The 16220-nt window shown below is 46.9% G+C and overlaps 1 protein-coding gene across 3 annotated transcripts in view; it reads right to left on the reverse strand.

Moving 5' to 3' along the window:
* Positions 1 to 306: 306 nt before the first annotated feature.
* The window catches only part of PBX1 (PBX homeobox 1), a 261472-nt gene continuing 245558 nt past the window's right edge, over positions 307 to 16220 (reverse strand). For all 3 annotated transcript variants that reach the window (XM_037023699.2, XM_037023698.2, XM_037023700.2), the window contains one exon: positions 307 to 791. In XM_037023699.2, the coding sequence (XP_036879594.1) occupies positions 699 to 791 (93 nt within the window). In that variant the 3' untranslated portion in view covers positions 307 to 698. The remainder of the gene's footprint in view (positions 792 to 16220) is intronic.

Consider the following 16220-nt stretch of genomic DNA (forward strand, 5'->3'; position numbering starts at 1 on the left):
ACTTCCTGCCTGGGAGGCAACCCGGTGGAGCTGAAACCAGAAAATGTGGCACCTTCAGAAGCCCGGCTGTGGCAGTCCCCAAGGGTACCGGGCTGGGGAGGAGGAGTAGGGAAGTGTGCTAAGGGGAACCGTCCCTGGGGAAGGAAGAGCAAGAGGCGGCAGGGAGGCCTGGAATGAGGGGGGCCGTGTGGCGTGTTCCTGCTAAGAGGTAGTGAGAATAATGAGAGAAACAGGACGACTACCTGTGAACATGGGGGGCGGGCCCCCCCGGGGGAGGTGAATCTGGCTCCTTAAACCACCAGCACGAAAACATACAAACACCTTTATTTTCTTTGTAATTATTTTGCTCTTCAAATTCCTCTAATTGTTGAAAATATCCTTCAGGGATGTAATAGAGGGCAGGGGCCCAGGGAGTCTAGGACAGACGGAAAGGGGCGGGGGGCGAGGGGGGATGACGGACACCAGGCTGACAGCTGGAGGCAGGGAAGAGTGGCTTCTACCCAGAACAAAAAGGGAAGAGAGTATAAAGAAGTGTCCAGATTGGCGGAAGAGCATCCCAAAGAAGAGAAGAGAAGGAGACTCTTATTGTGTTTGCTGACTGCTTCGACCTCCAGTCTGACCGCTCCAGCGCTGGGAGAGAAACCCCCCCTCCTGGCCCTGCCCCGACACAGGGCCGGCCGGGATGCGAGGGCGGGGGATCAGTTGGAGGTATCGGAGTGAACACTGCCAGGGCCTTCTGTAGGGGAGGTCACTGATGAAGGGGTAGTGGCATCCTGCCAGCCTCCATTAGCCTAGAAGGGAAAAAGGGAGAGAAGTCAGTCCTCGGAGCTCGGGCGGCCGCTGTGAGCAACGACACCAAGACAACGTGTGTAAAGGGCCGTGACAGTGCCTGGCACATGGGGACACTCATCAACTCAACCGTCTTACTGTGGCTGGTGACATTCCCCACCCTCGGCCACATCTAGGTCCTCCCGGTGCGCCTTCAGACACACGTTCGCACTGCCCACTTCTTCTCAGCGCATTTGGCCTGACCAGGCTGTCAGATGGCCGCATGCGCCCTCGTGCGACGACAGTGGCCTGCAGGCCCAAGGGCCCGGGAATCATTCTGACTCTGGCCACAATTGGCTGTGGACTCTGGCGAAACCCTTCCGCCTCTTTGGCCTTGGGATCCCCTTGGAAACTTAAAAAGTTCCCCAAAGCTTTTAAAAGTCTTTGCAGCTCTGGTTGTTCCCTATGTTATGGGATTCCAGCTTGCGGCTGCTCTTGGGTACAGAGTGATGGGCGAGCTACGGTTCGTGTCCTTAAGATAGGGGATAAAGCCAGCATAGGAATGAACTATATGACCCAGGGTGGAACATAATAAACAAGACAGCCCGCTTGTTGTGAGGCTCAAATGAAGGCAACCTCCTATCTCGCTGGGCAATCAGGAAAGGCTTCTTGGAGGAGGTACTGTGAGGTAAGCCTTGAGAAGGATAGTGGGTGATTCAGGCGAATAAGAGGAAAAAAATGGTGGTGAGACTGTAAGGCCTGGTCTGCGTGAATATGTACCCGGAGAGGCCGTGAGCCGAGGGGCTGTAAGTCCGATCTACATTTGTAGGTCATTTTTCTAAGATGCTGATCCTGAGGCACCCAAACAGTGCAGCTGTTCTGAAAGGGTTTGTTTGAATGACCACCCCTTTCAAAAAATACCCACCACTGAAACAGCTGAAGTCTGATTTGTCCTAGTGGTTAATTCATGGTACATAATTCATGATGGTTTATGTATTTTAAAGCATTGAAATACAAGTGTGTTAAAATTCCTGTTTTTCCCTGAATGCTGCGTTCCTTTGGAGTTAACAGACCACAACTCTGAAAATGTGAATTGTGAATAGACCCGGTCTTAGGCATACCTGGTAAATTATGTGCCATTGTATCTTCCACTCACTTTGTTCCCTGAAATATTTGGGGTACCTGGGGCAGGTGTGATTAATGCCATTTGGGAGGGACCATGGCCTCTTCTCTGGCATAACCCACAGTCCTCAGAACAGCATGCTTGGCACTGAATAGGTGCTGGCCAATGTGTGCGGATGCTTCATTCATGAGAAGGCGGAGGTGGGAGGGCAGAGCAGGCATCCGGGCTACGACTAACACACAGTGCGGGCCTCCTGACCTCTGAAGTGAGGCTGCTTCCTAACCTCTTCCTCTGCCTTTTCCATCCACCCGGTGTTGTTCTTCGCCACTGGTCCCCCAAATGATGTGCCAAATTTCCCCAGACAGCCAGGCTTTTTATTCAAAGCAGCTCGCACCAGTTACTTCAGCATGAGGACAGGTTTTGTCCACACCTCACCCAAGAGCAGAGCTAGATACCAAGAGGGCAAAAGGTCATGCTGGGCAATGCCAGAAACACGGCACCTTGAGGGCAGATCAATGAGTGACTGCCCTCAAGTTCACATGGCCACCTCCTCCCCGGGCCAGGGAGCTCCCCTAGTCCTTCTCTGTTGGAGGACCTTCCCCTCTTGTCTGTGATAGTTTAGAAGGAGAGTAGTGAGGGAAAAGGAGAATTCTTTTGTAACAGGACGCTTTTCTATCAAGGCGCCAACACTGTAGTATGATCAGAATCAAGCACAGAATTCAATTTCCCAGTGCAGGTTGGCCACAGGGGTGACGACGACTCCCTTCCCCATCAGGAACATGTGCTCTGGGCCTTTTTAGGCTATCTGAGAACAGCGATTATATTTTACTCTTCTCCAAAGAAAATCCTTGAACCGTCATTTATCTTTTCTGACTAAAAAAAGATGCTCATATAAATTTGCAAAAAATAACATTTGCAATCGTATATGCAATATAATAGTTGGAAAATAGGAAAAGATAAAAAAACCGAAAACTTACGACATTCATCATCCTGCCACTCAGGGATAATTACCGTTAGCATTTTGATACCCATCTGCCTTCAGAATCTTTTTTTCTATGTGTATGTTTGCCAGATAGATGAGTAAGTAAATAAATAACAGATGTATATGTGTGTGTGTGCGCTGAGTGGTACAGGATTTTAAGGAGACTAAGAGCTCCTTCTTGTTCAGTGTCATAAGGCAGAGAGTAAAGAACTGGCATAAGAAGAAGAAAGTCATATATCTCTGAATCGACTGGTATGAGACAAGTAGATAAAGAAGCTCTAAGAAAGCAGTGGGTATCCACGCCACAGCGCGTGGACAAAGGAGCTTCACCGCGTGCCTCACAGATCGCCACCTTACTCTTATGAAGCCCATGCCATTATTCCACCGAAGTGATGGCGAACGGAGCCATTAGTAAGGAAAACGAGTTGGCAGGTGCTGTGCTAGGAGGGCACTGGCACGGCGTTCTGTGTTGGCCACGAGGTTCCAGGAGACGTTGTTTTTTTGAGTCATTCTGAGCTGACATAACTCAAACAGTAGACATTTGACCTCCCTCCTTAAGAAGTTCTGTTTTCTCAGGCCAGCGCACACGATGCCAGAGGGTACAGAGAACTCACAGATGGTGGAGACAGGAATTAGCTCAGGCTGAAATCAAAACTGGCATCTTAATTATGCTTGTTGGCCCAGTGAAGAAGAATATATAAAACCTTCTATTAAAAATAGACACATAAAACCAGTCTTGTTAGCTGCCTCCTTGCCCCCCTCAAGGCCCCCCCACCCCAGGATGTACACACACGCTTCCACCTGGGGGACCAACTGTCTCAGTGTGCCAGGACCCCCATGGTGTTAACACTCGAGTCCTATATTCCCGGAACCCCTGAGTCCCAGGCACCCTGGAGCAGCTGGTTCCCCCATCCCCAGGATACAGCTCTGGCCCTCACTTCTCGCCAGATTAAGGACACTGCAATCTATGGGTGTAAATTAAAGGAACTCAAGTACTTTTTAGACTAAGGATGTCTAATACTAGCAAAATGAATTCTTTTCTTTGGGGGTGCTTTCTGCCATGGGATGCTGTATAGGGCCGCCATTGCTGCTAAAATCTCCACCATCAGAAACACGGGCAAACCCAGCATACCCGGGTTCCTGTAAACCACCTCGGCTGCCCTGTGTCGTTCCAGCTTTAATGTAAGGCATTTGGAGGCTGCACTGTCCCAGGAACAGCTGACCCCGCTTACTGCATTTTAACCCTGGGGAGCAATTCCTTCCCTCTTCTTCTTGCGGGTGAATATTAAGCAGGAAATTTCACCTTTGTGTGTGTGTTTCTATCTGGCACAGGGACAGTGGGAGATGGTCTCATTAACCACTGTGGGATTTGGTAAGAAACAAAACTTTTGTTTTTTTCTCTTCTGTACCCCAATATGCCCTCCACTCCCCCATGTGAACTACTCTTTATAATGGACACGCTTTTCCAAATGCTGACGTGAGTGACCAAATGGAGGGTCACCTGCAAAATCAAGGGTACCCTAAACCCTTTCCAAAACCACTGCTAGTGGGAGAGAGTTTACATTTGCACTTCATTCTACAGGTAATCCTGGGGCCGGGCACCGAGCCTCAAGACTTGATCTAACATTGAATTCCACTAGGTGAAGCCAGTAGCGGGCACAGCGTGGAACCTCCAGGGGAGGAAGCTAAGAGAATATAAAATCAGGACAAAATGCAGCAGGTTTTCTAGACCAGAACATCTGGATGTTCAACACATAAATTAAAACACATTTGGAAACAAAGGTTCCAGGAACAAAAATGACTATTTACTGTATATTGTGCATTAATGAATTTGGCACATGACCGATGTACACCAAATTCTGCCAGAACCCCATGCAATGGATAAGGCAGGTGCGGCTGTCAGAGGAAGGGGACCTAGTCATGGAGCCCAGGGAGAAACAGGATGGGGAAACCTGTGTGGTTTCTCCTGACAAAACACAAGAGCCAGGACTGCAAGTGAAGACGACGTCCCTCTTCTCTGCCACTGTCTCTGAGCTGGAACAGGGCCACCTGCCTTCCTGCGCTGTGTTGGAGCTAGTGGTGCTGTTAGCCCAGTGCCATGGCTGCTGGGCTGAGAACTGCTGGCTCCAGCCTCCTCTCAGGCCCGCCTTCCCTCTGAGCTTACCTTAGCAGCACATGGTTGATGCAGAGAATTCATCACCTAGCCTGACAGCCCAAGCGAGCCTGGCACTAAGAAACTCTCATTTGCAACCCAGAAATACGCTGAGGTGCCACAAAGCGGCTGATGTCAGCACCGAGTAGAGCTAGATCTGCCTATGGGCCAGCTGCCGCTACCAGAGATGCCTCCACGCGGGTGAGGAGGTATGCGTGCCCCGGGGCCTCTATCACCTCAGCCAGGACGGGAAATAAAGCGACGTGGAAGCGTCCTCTCTCCTGGTCTGTGCACGCACACACACGCACACATGCACACACACGCGCACATGCACACACACACAGACACCACTTATCAGGGGAGACATCCCATCACCAAGGGGAGTCATGCTCTAGATCAACTGCTTTGCCTTTAAGAGAACTGTTTTCCTGACAGGCATGTGTTCTTCCCATGATTACTCAGCGAGCATTTACCAAGGGATGCTGGGGGATGAAAAGAGGCCACTGGAAAGGCCCCCAATGGACAAAATGTTCCCCATTTCCCTGGGAAGGTTCACAGTGTATTGAGATCCATGCCCAGTCTTGCTTCCCTCCGGTCCTAACTCGGGCTGCCACCAGCGTGGTCTCTCAAAACTGCAATTCTGATCCTGTCGCCTTCAGTGGCTTCTCGTTGACCTCCAGATGAGGGTCGATGTCCTCATCAGACCTGCAATGTCCTTGACTTTGCGCCCTCTCCGCCTCAGTGCTGTTTAAGGCTTCAATCACATCAGGCTGCTAAGAAATTCCCAGAACAGAGCTGCCACGTCGTGCCTGCTGCTTCCCCCCTGAACGCTCCACTCCTCTGCTTACATGCCACGCACACCTTGGCTGTTTTTCAAGACTGAGTTTAAGCATCTTTGCACCCCCATCCACCCCGTGGCAATGTCTCTTTCCTCCTGCACCCCACGCCCCAGTTCTCTGGACGCACCTCTATCAAGCACTTGTGCTGCCGTGTTGTATTTGTTCTTTTACATCAGTCTCACCTACCAGAGAGCAGGGCGAGGGGACTTGGCTTTGATCCCAAAGCGCCCACCACAGGGCCTGACACAGCCTACGTTTAATAATATCTCCTGGAGGGTCACAGAAGACGTACTGCATGTTTAGTGGCTCTCGACATGCAACCTCCTCCGTGGGTGGGGACAGATTAGGCATTTGTCCTTGACCTCCACAGTTCAGTCTGGCTAAATGCAAAGGGCTGTGTATACCAGAAAACATTCAGGAGACAGAGCAGGCGTCGTGCAGGTCCAGAGAAAGATTCACATCTAGGAACTTTTCTTTCACTAAGTAGGCATCAAGGAGATCTGGTACTTCGTAGCTTAGCCCAAACAGTTAACTATGATCAATATGTATATTGCTATTTGGTTTTAGGGAAAACAGTTGAGAAAACACTGGGTCCTGCGTGTAGCAGCCCCACAGCTTAGCACTCCAGCCCAGCAGGACACGGAGCATTCTCCACAGGGCACGAGAAGGAAGATACCCCACCCTGAATTTGGGAGAGTCCCAGTCAGCATCTCAGGCATAGTGGGTACCCCAAAACATCCAGAACAAAATCCCTCAGTGGCCTGGAGGGTCTCTGTCTATCTTCAGTCTCCCCAGGCCTGCGACCCACATGCAGATTCGGTGTCCCCTGGGATCTGGGAGTGGAGTGGCCACATAACACGGAGGGTACCCAGTTAAATATGGAATGTAAACAATAAATAATTTTTAGTATAACTAAGTCCCATGCAGTATTTTCCACTTGCTAAATCCGGGCAAATTTATGTGGGACTAACATGTACTCTCAGTCAAAGAAGTTTTACTGTGGCCTAGCTGGGTACCCTAAGTGCCCGAGATCCCACGTGGCTGCTTGCTCGCCCCGACCTTGTGCACCTGCGTCTTTGTACACGAACTTCCTCCCTGGGGCTGAAACATCTCTGGGAAGCCTCTGCCTAGCACTGTTGAATTTCTTGCAATTGACTGCAGTTCTTTTATGATGACATGATGACTTGGTCTTGCAATTGGAACCCTGCTCTGGAGCTTCGGCACCAAATACTAGCTGGCCTTACACTTCCCGGAAATCAGTCCTCTGCCCCCATCATCCCATGCTGGTGGCTCTGGGATTCCCACGGTCCCCTGTCCACTGGTGCCAGTATCCCGACTGCCACCTACCACTAATTCAGTCCCCAGTGACGTACATCCAAGACACACCGTCCAACCTCTTTCTAGTCTGGTTTCTTCCCCATTCTCAAGTCCCGAGCTTTTGCTGCGAAAGTCTGTGATGTCAAGAGAGATCGGCAGTGCCATCAGCCAGTCCTGGCAGAGAACAGATACCCGTGCTCAGCGACCATTAGTAGTTTAGCTGCTGTGAAGAAAAAAATAGGCTTCCCATTGCCCAATGAGATGCCTGCTTCCTCTACAGAAGCCAAGTGAGGTTTCACTGTGATCATTTAAATCTTAATTCCACAAATATGTATTCAGTGCCTAACTCATGCTATGTACTTGACATACAGTGGTAGATGTAACGATTTCTTAAAATATATGTTATCTGCTTTCACGGAGCTTATTGTCTTGTGGGAAACAGACATGCAATAAATCATTAGAAAAACAGTGTAGATTCTAGATGGTAGTAAGAGCTATGAGAAAGGACACTGGGGATGTCATTATTGAGATTGGAGATTCCGGAAAGTCAGTCTACAGGTGAACAGAAAATAGACAAGTAAAGAGTAGGGCCAACAGCCCTCTAGGCAGGAGGAGAAACCCGTCCAAAGGCTCCACGGAACTGAAAGAAATTCAGAAAGCACAGAGCACAGGCTGAGTGGTGAAGGCAGCAAGGTGGGGCTGGAGGGTGGGGGCTCCATCATGCTAAGGCTCACGGGCCACGCCAAGGGCTCTGGCTTTATAGTCAATGTGATGGTCAGTCATTCAGCTGCCAGCCATGAGAGGACAAGGGTCATGTCTGATTAAGCACTTGAGCTGAATAACAGAGAAACGAATGCTTTGAAGGCTTCCCTTGGTGTCCTGCCCTGTGAATACGAGGCCATCTGGCTGCCAGGGCCCATCTTGACTATGTGGCCAAGGTAGAATCGCGATAGTTAAGTCCCCCACTGTGGCTGATGGGGGTAGGATGGTACATCAGCCCAGTGCCAACACCTACTCCTCCTCGTCACATGGTCACATGAGGAAACTGGGGCCCAGGAACTGGGATCTGCCAGTCTCAGTCCCTGCAGCATGCCACTGCTTTTGCACACTTCAAGTCTCAGAAGCTCTGGCTGTGTGAGTGTGTGTGGGCACCACGTGGCTGCTTCTAAAGCCCAGGAGGGACGGCGGACAACCCGTGCTCCACACACACCTGCAGGGAATCTGAGCGCAGTTCATGAGGATGCTAGAAGCTACGAGAAAAGTCTCAGAAAAATCTTTTGGGGGATCCTGACACCTTCCACTCCTAGGGTCAGTCCACCTCATCAAACTTGGTGTTGGACAGACCACCCCTACTCCCCTGGGGTTACACTGCTGACAGGCCACTGTGCGACTTCATATGGTTTATCTTAAATGGCAACGTAGAGTTCTGGTCTAAGGCCTGGATAGGAACATGGTGACCCCAATCCATGTGCACTTGTATGAACACAAACCATCTTATAACAAGTCACCACCTCTGCCCTTATCTGGCTTTGCACCCGGCCAAGGACTCTCACATGTGACACCACAGTGTGCATCCTGCCAGCACCCAGCACAAGTGACTGATGGGCAGACTGACTCTGAGGTCGAGCTCTATGGTGGCACCTTCTTAGCTTCCTCCTCTCCTAATTCATCTGTTAGGAAGGCCCAAGATTAACACTGCCACGTGAGACACTTGAGAGAGGCTGGTGTGGCTGAGTCTGTCATTGCTCGCCCGGGGTATGAGGGGGTGTCCATGTCTAGGTTTAGGGCTGGGTTGCTTTCTCATTTCTGTTAAAAATGTAAACAGGACAGTTACACATAATGTTTCCACATTCCACAGACTAATGGGGTCCTTAGGTTAAATGTACACATGGGAAGTTAAAACTTAAAATTCATTTTATTTAACTTTGCTGAGGCAAAAGGAAACAAGCTCGGCTTGATTTCACTAAATAGAGATGTCTCAGCGCAGATAAACTATTTATATCTGAATAAACATCCTCCTCCACACTCAGATGTGCACAGACCAAAACACTTCCACACTTCCACACATTCACCCCATGTACAAAAACACACATAATTTATACATATTTTATATTTACATAGAGCTAATACACGTTCAAAAAATAGAGCACCTAAAGAATGCACAGGCATGCGCACGTGCACACGCACACACACTGCTTATCCTGGTGAAGACTAGCTGACATTTAAGACAATATAAAAGATAATTGTATTTACTCATCTAGCCAAACCTGGATAATTCTAGCAAAGGGGATTTTTTTTTTAACTCTCAATATAAATTATCTGACTGGCTGATTCTATACAACCCCAAATTCTTCTTTTTATTTTTTAACCTTTGATTTTGCTTTGGCTTTGCTGAAAGGCTATTATTGACTTGGGGCATGCATAGAGATTGTATATACACACCTTAATGATGGACAGCAGCTACACACGGAACACACAACTGGCAGTGCAAACCTGGAGGCTGTTTCCTATTGCATAGGAAGCCAAAGCCCCTTACACTTTTCGGACCATCCAAGAGACAGCAATTACCCCAGATTATCAGACCAGAAATGACAGGCCACGTAAAAAAGAGACACCGAACCAACTCCACAGCCCTAAGACTGGCATATTCAAGTACCGCTAGGACACTCATAGCAATTTACGAGCCATCACTGAGACAAAGCCACAAAGACTCCGCTGGCAGCCTCTTATTTTGAAGCCTATTATTTGTGGGAGTTACAGGCTATAATCACAACAGAAACTTTCAAAACCCTTATCTTCCGTGACGCACCAAATCTATTTCAGAGTCATAATTGCTATGTCACTGGACAGTTTGCTGCTTAATGCACTCAGATGGCATTTAGTGTTTGCAGGGACATTACAACTAGCAGAAGGGCGGAGGGGAGAGGCTGGGAGGCGGTGGGGGAGATGCAGACGAGAATGTACTAGAACGGGGCACGCGCCTCCATTGTGCCTAATTTATTTCGGGGAGGACACTGTTTTGAGAATTGTATTTACTGACACGGTGAGAGCAAGGGCTTGGACACCATTGATGGGCTCACGGGCTCTGACTTGGCCTGCCACCATCCCAGAGCTCTGCAGTGGGTGCTGGGGGGGATCCTCTTTTATTCCGGGATTCTCATCCAGGTGTAAGAGCAGGCTGGCGTTTCAGTTTTTGGTTTTTGTCCCTGAAATCTCTCCAGTGGAAATCTTCTAGCTGTGCTGGGGGTTCAGGCATCTGCCGTGGCGTTTCTGTGCACGTTCCACTGTGGGAGAAGGGCAGAGGGGGGCTGGCAATGGGGAGATGGCACAGTCCAACCTGGAAGAAGGTGCGACCTGACGGATGGCTGAGGACACAAGGAGACGGACATAGCACCGAAACACAAGGCAACATCTGGGCCCTCGGCAGAGCCCTTTCTAGACCTAAATGTAGCCAAGTTATAAGAAAGCTTTTTAAATATACATAACTTTGTTTCTTCAGTCTGGTTGTAAACTAGTCAAGCGCTGATTTGGAAGCTGCTAATACATAGGATAATACAAAGCATGACGTAATTCTGTAAGGACAGTTTTGACTAGAATTTTGAGGCTCTCGTTTATAGCTCTGCGTTTTTTCACAGGCTGGAAATACAGAAAATGTCAAACTGATTCAGACTGCAGGGTTAGTCATTTTTTTTTTTTAACATGAGTTTCACTGAGAGATCTACCTTTACTTTTCTTAGGACAAGAGTCCAGCCTTCATGTGGAAGAACTTTCCATAGAGACAGAGAGAGTGAGTCTAGGGGCCTTATGCCACTTGAGCCGCCTTCCATGTAGGAATAGAGTTTTCTTTATTTTCTAGATGTTGGCCAAGTGTGCAATGGAATAATCTTATTGTGTAAGAGTTCTTACAAATCAGCTAGAAAAGATGAACATTTCAAGAATACATATAAAAGGCTAATAAGCACGAGAAATGTTAATTAAATCTTACGAGTAAAAGAGTTCCAAATTAAATTAAAATAAAAATGAGGTGCCATTTTACAATTTGGTAATTGACAAAGACTGAAAACTGCTAAGATGTTACTGAGGGTGTGAGGAAATGGGAATGATCATAAACTGCTAGTGGGAATCATAAATTAACAGAAATTTCCAGAACATCATGTTTATAAGACACCACAAAAAAGCTTTCAAAACATCACAAAGGCCTTACTTGTTCACTTCCTTTGATTTAGCAAATCAAATTTCTAGAAATTTGTCCAAGGAAATAGTAGGAAAAATGCACTGAATTTTCTGTACCGTGATATGTTTACCATAGTATTAGTAATAGTCAAAAAAAAAAAAAAAAAAACAACAGAAAGAAAACAGCTCAAATGTTCCCCAGTAGAGATTGATTAAATAAATTACTACTTTCTCTATAACAGGCTCCTATGCAGTTATTAAAGTCATGTTTGAGAAGAATGTTTAATGATATGGAAGATTTTCATTATATATTTTTAGTAAAATAAGTAGGTTACAAAATGATATGTTCGATATGATAGTAACTTCCCTACACCCACACCAAACACATTTACACACAAAACGCCATAAGGCGGCCGAGCCAAAACTAAGCGGTTATCTCCTGTGTGATTTTTGCATTCTCCAAATTTTCTACATTAAATACCAATGAGTAATCAGAAAATCAAAAAGTAAATGTATGACTTAAGCCAAGTGCATGAAAGAAGTCCGCATGTGATTTGGGTCTCTGTCTTGGGTGTTTGCAAGATTTTGGCCACATTCTGGAGCTCTTTGGAAAAGAGCGCTCGAGGTCAGATATGGGCCTGAGGAAGGAAGACGGAGGCAACTGTTCCTCTTCTGTCCAGAGAAGAGAAAGTGGGCAAGTGATTTCATACCCTCGCTTCAAAATCTGATTACCTGTGAAGAGTGTTAATCAGTTGTGTTTCCCTTTCCACAGAAAATATGGTCAAAGACAAGAAGCTAACCACAGCACCGAATCTAGAGAAGACGGAGAGGTGCCTGGGGTAGGCACGGGCTGGCCTGACTTCCCGCCCTTATGTCCAGCTCAACACCAGGCTAGTCATGGGATCCAGGTAAGTGCCTGCTCATCCCATGAGTGAATCAATCAACTGTGGAAGGAACTCAAGGCCACATGGGCAACACCAGCCCCAGGAAACATCACGAGGAAGAGACCTAAGAGCGACAGATCTCTGAACATGAACCGGTAAGGGATTGCCGGCATGAGCTGCTGAAGATCATAGGGTCCCAGGGATAGACAAACTGGAGGTAAAGATGGGCACTAGGCTGTGATAACCGGAAGGATGAAAAAAAACAACAAAAACCCCCAGCAACACTCTTTTGTGTAAGAGATTCTTTGGACAATAGAAATACAAAAATGCATATTTGCAGGGGTTCCAGGCAGGCAGAAAATCCAGCCACAAGTCTTCTTGCTGGTTTACAGGGATAGAAAAATAAAGAATAAGAAAAACCCTCTAAACAACAGGTTCAAGTAGGCTAACTTCAAAAAACATGCATCAGCACATACTTGTACCAGGTATGAACTGAAGGCTGGGATATGAAACTCGGATCTTCTCTTCAGAAGCCTAAGACCTAGAAAGGCTGTGAAGGATGAGAAAGGAACCCCCACTCTAACCCAGTACACGACCTATCACGTAGGTACAGTGTGGAGAGGCCAGGAAGCACTTCCAGGAGGTAATCCTGAACGAAATCCTGTAAAGACGAGTTAGATCATGAGTTGTTTACCCACCGCCACAGGTTCTGGGCTGTGGATTCTATCGCTTGAGGATTTTAACCACTAGGAATTGCTTTCGGGAAGACGAGAGAGGAAGAAAACCAACGTTCACAGTATAGAGCCGGCGCCTTCCAGAACCCGAGGTCTAGACAGGAAGTACCAGGCCAAGGACTTGGTGATTTTCAATAGCAAAAATACACTGGACAGGGAGTAAAAATGCACATCTGCAGGTCTGTTGTGCTAACCTTCAGTTTTATGTGTGTGTATTGTTCTGATGTGTTATTGTTACTATTGTTTTCCCCCCTCTGAACTTTATTTGTTTACATTTTTAAAATATTCTGTTTTAAGACACTTAAATACAATTAGATAATGCATATAAAGGGGGCAGCACATGGGAAGAAGTCAGTGTGTTAGTTATTAATACAATTATTAAGTGTCATTTTAGCCTGCTAATTTTCTATCTTTATTGTTTTTTAATGGTTCTTTAATTTACGGCTTTCTACCAGTTCCTTATTTTATTATTACTTGATCTGTTTTATAATCTGTGTATGTTCTTAGCTGATGTTATTTATTTTAATCACTCATCCTAGCTTATTTTATCTTTTTATTGTTCTCTTTAGTATCTTAATTGCTTTTAACCTTCATTTTGCCATTTCACGTGCAATTTTATCCTTCTCCTGCCAGTTTTACCCTTCCATCACCTTAGAGTTCATTAGTACTTTCTTCCTTCTGAATTTTCTTATTCCCTAGCTCTTTTTAATGTACTATGTGCCATCATTTTTTCTATTTATTTTTCTGAATTCATTCATATTGTATTACCCTTGCACTTTGTTGCATTTATTCTTTTAACTTACTAAAAATGCGAAGTGTTAAGTGTCGATAAAGAGAAGGGATAGTCTCTGTAGGAGTCTTGGCCCAGGGAGGTGAGGGTGGCTCCTTCCTACTCTCTGTCGGTCCAGGAGAGACGGTTACACCTGTAGATGATACACCGGTTCCCTCAACATTTACCTTCCACCCTCTAGAGCCATTATTTAACATGTGTAACCTATTACATTAACAGGCTTTAATATTTTGTTGCACTGGCTTCTTCTTCGTCCATTTTACTGTCCCCAGATCAATCAACACAAAAACCAAACCTCTTTGATATTCCACACCTAGATTCCTGGGACAGCCTTGCCATCAATGTTAATGACCCACCCAATCTCTCCAGGAAGAGACACTGACCTAAACCACCTTTGCTCTCGTGTGTCTGATCACTGGCTCCCTGGCTCAGCCGGCTGACAAATATGACGCAACAGCAGGGCACGGGAGACTATATCCAGGGAAGGACTGCTACGTAATTTTTAGATTTAAATTTACTACAAGAGCCAACTAGTCTTAAGCCTTCTCTATGCTGCCCTGGAAGGATTCATAACAAAACAGTTGTAACTGAGTTATGACAGATTTAAGTGTTAGCCAAGCTCCAAAATATCTATTACCAGGAAACACAGTAGATGCTCTAACTGTACGCTTCTGACCAACTGCCTTGATTTAGTGTAAGGGCCGGAGGTTCAAGGCTCCATCTGGATAAAGGGAAAGAAGAGCAGCGGCGGAGTCCGACTGACCTGGGTCCACACCCATCACTCACTGGCTATTCGATGTTGAGTAACATACTTGCCCTCTCTGCGTCTCCGTTTGTTTTCTCAACCATGAGATGGAGGTGAGAATGTGAACAAGGACACTGGACTATGCTGGGGCTCAGTAAACATTCTGAGTTAGTATTCTCAGCGTGAATTTCGGTGGGGCCCAAGTTATCCCCAGAACTTTAAGCACAGCACGAGTTGTGTTACTCTTCATGCACAGCAAGGCCCCAGGGTGCTGAGTCGTTACGCTGGGTGCCTGCAGAGCTTCCCCAGCAGCGCCTCAGCCTCTTGGTCTATGGCTTGGCTGAAACAGGCTCCCACATTCCTGTGATAGATCGCTTCCCGAAGGGGAAATAAAGCTCAATTTCAGGCAGTGTGTGGTTCTGAAAAATAACAGGCTTGTGTAACTTAGGGGAAGCTTTGGAAAATGAACTGGACTTCAAGCTAAAGGACACCAGAGAAGAAATAGGGGGATAGCAAAAGGGAAGAGGGACAATGTAGGTGAGGAAACCTCACCCTAATTCTCAAATATCATTAGCTTCTATGTTTATGTAGTTCAAAGGTTTTCACTACGGAAGGGTACAAATCCTTTCAAAAAAGCAGGCACATCAAGTCAGAACCTACGGCACATGTAGAATAAACCATCTTATTCCATTTAAAATGGACTTTGAGCAATTTCGCTCTCAGATGGAGGCAGTGGGGTAGGTGGGACAAGGGAACATGTAGCTAAAAAGACCAGGCGACCCTGTGGTTACTGTGCTCTGTCCTTCTTCTTTGTCCTTTTTTTGTTTGTCCCGTCTAGTAGAGAAAAGAGTAGGTGCAAAAAAGTAAAGGGCGGTAAATTTATACACAAGTGCATTACATTTGTCAGCAGTCGGGAAAATGTACACTTAGCATCTGTACACCTGACTGTGCCAAATTGTACCTCGGAAGAGAAAAACTACTGCCAACAAATACTGTCCCCTCGTTACTGACACACCGGCCAGTGGTGTTTGTTGAGGCTAAAGTGTACCATCGTCTACAGTTCACTTTGAAATGCGTCAAAAAAGTACAGTGGATTGATGGATGGATAGAAGGATGCAGATACAGACAGACAGATTATATACAACAATTAGGTATCCATCCATCCATCCATCCATCCATCCACCATCCATCCATCCATCTGATGAGGCCAGTGGAGTAAAGTATTATGGGTAAAATCTAGATGACAGGCATACTGCTTTCACTGTAAAATTCTTCTAACTTTTCTCCATACTTGAAGAAGTTCCAACTAAAATGTTGGACCAGTGTCTCTAAAGCAACGGCAGCAGCTCTCGGCTGAGCACTGAGCAGCATTCCAAGTACTTCTCGCAGGAGCAGCACTTCTCCGACTAGATGAGCGGAGGCATGACTGGGGATCCCCAGGGGGTCTGATCACAGGGCAGAACCTGCTGGAGGGTCTGGGCGGGGCCTGAGACGCAGCTGCTCAGGAGCTCCCGGTGATGCAATGCTGTGGATCTGCAGGCCACACTTCGGCGAGACCAGCAGGGGAGAGAGGAAGGCACGGCCAAGCAGAGGAGGCTGCCTGCAAAGGCTCTGGTCCCCTGGGAGATCTGAAACACAGACCAGATCTCCTGCAAGCCCAAACGGTTTTTAGATGTAAAGGAAGAGCTCAAGAGAAGTTCAAAGACATATCCT

The sequence above is a fragment of the Manis javanica genome, chromosome 14 (assembly GCF_040802235.1).
Source record: "Manis javanica isolate MJ-LG chromosome 14, MJ_LKY, whole genome shotgun sequence".
In the NCBI taxonomy this organism is placed as follows: domain Eukaryota; kingdom Metazoa; phylum Chordata; class Mammalia; order Pholidota; family Manidae; genus Manis; species Manis javanica.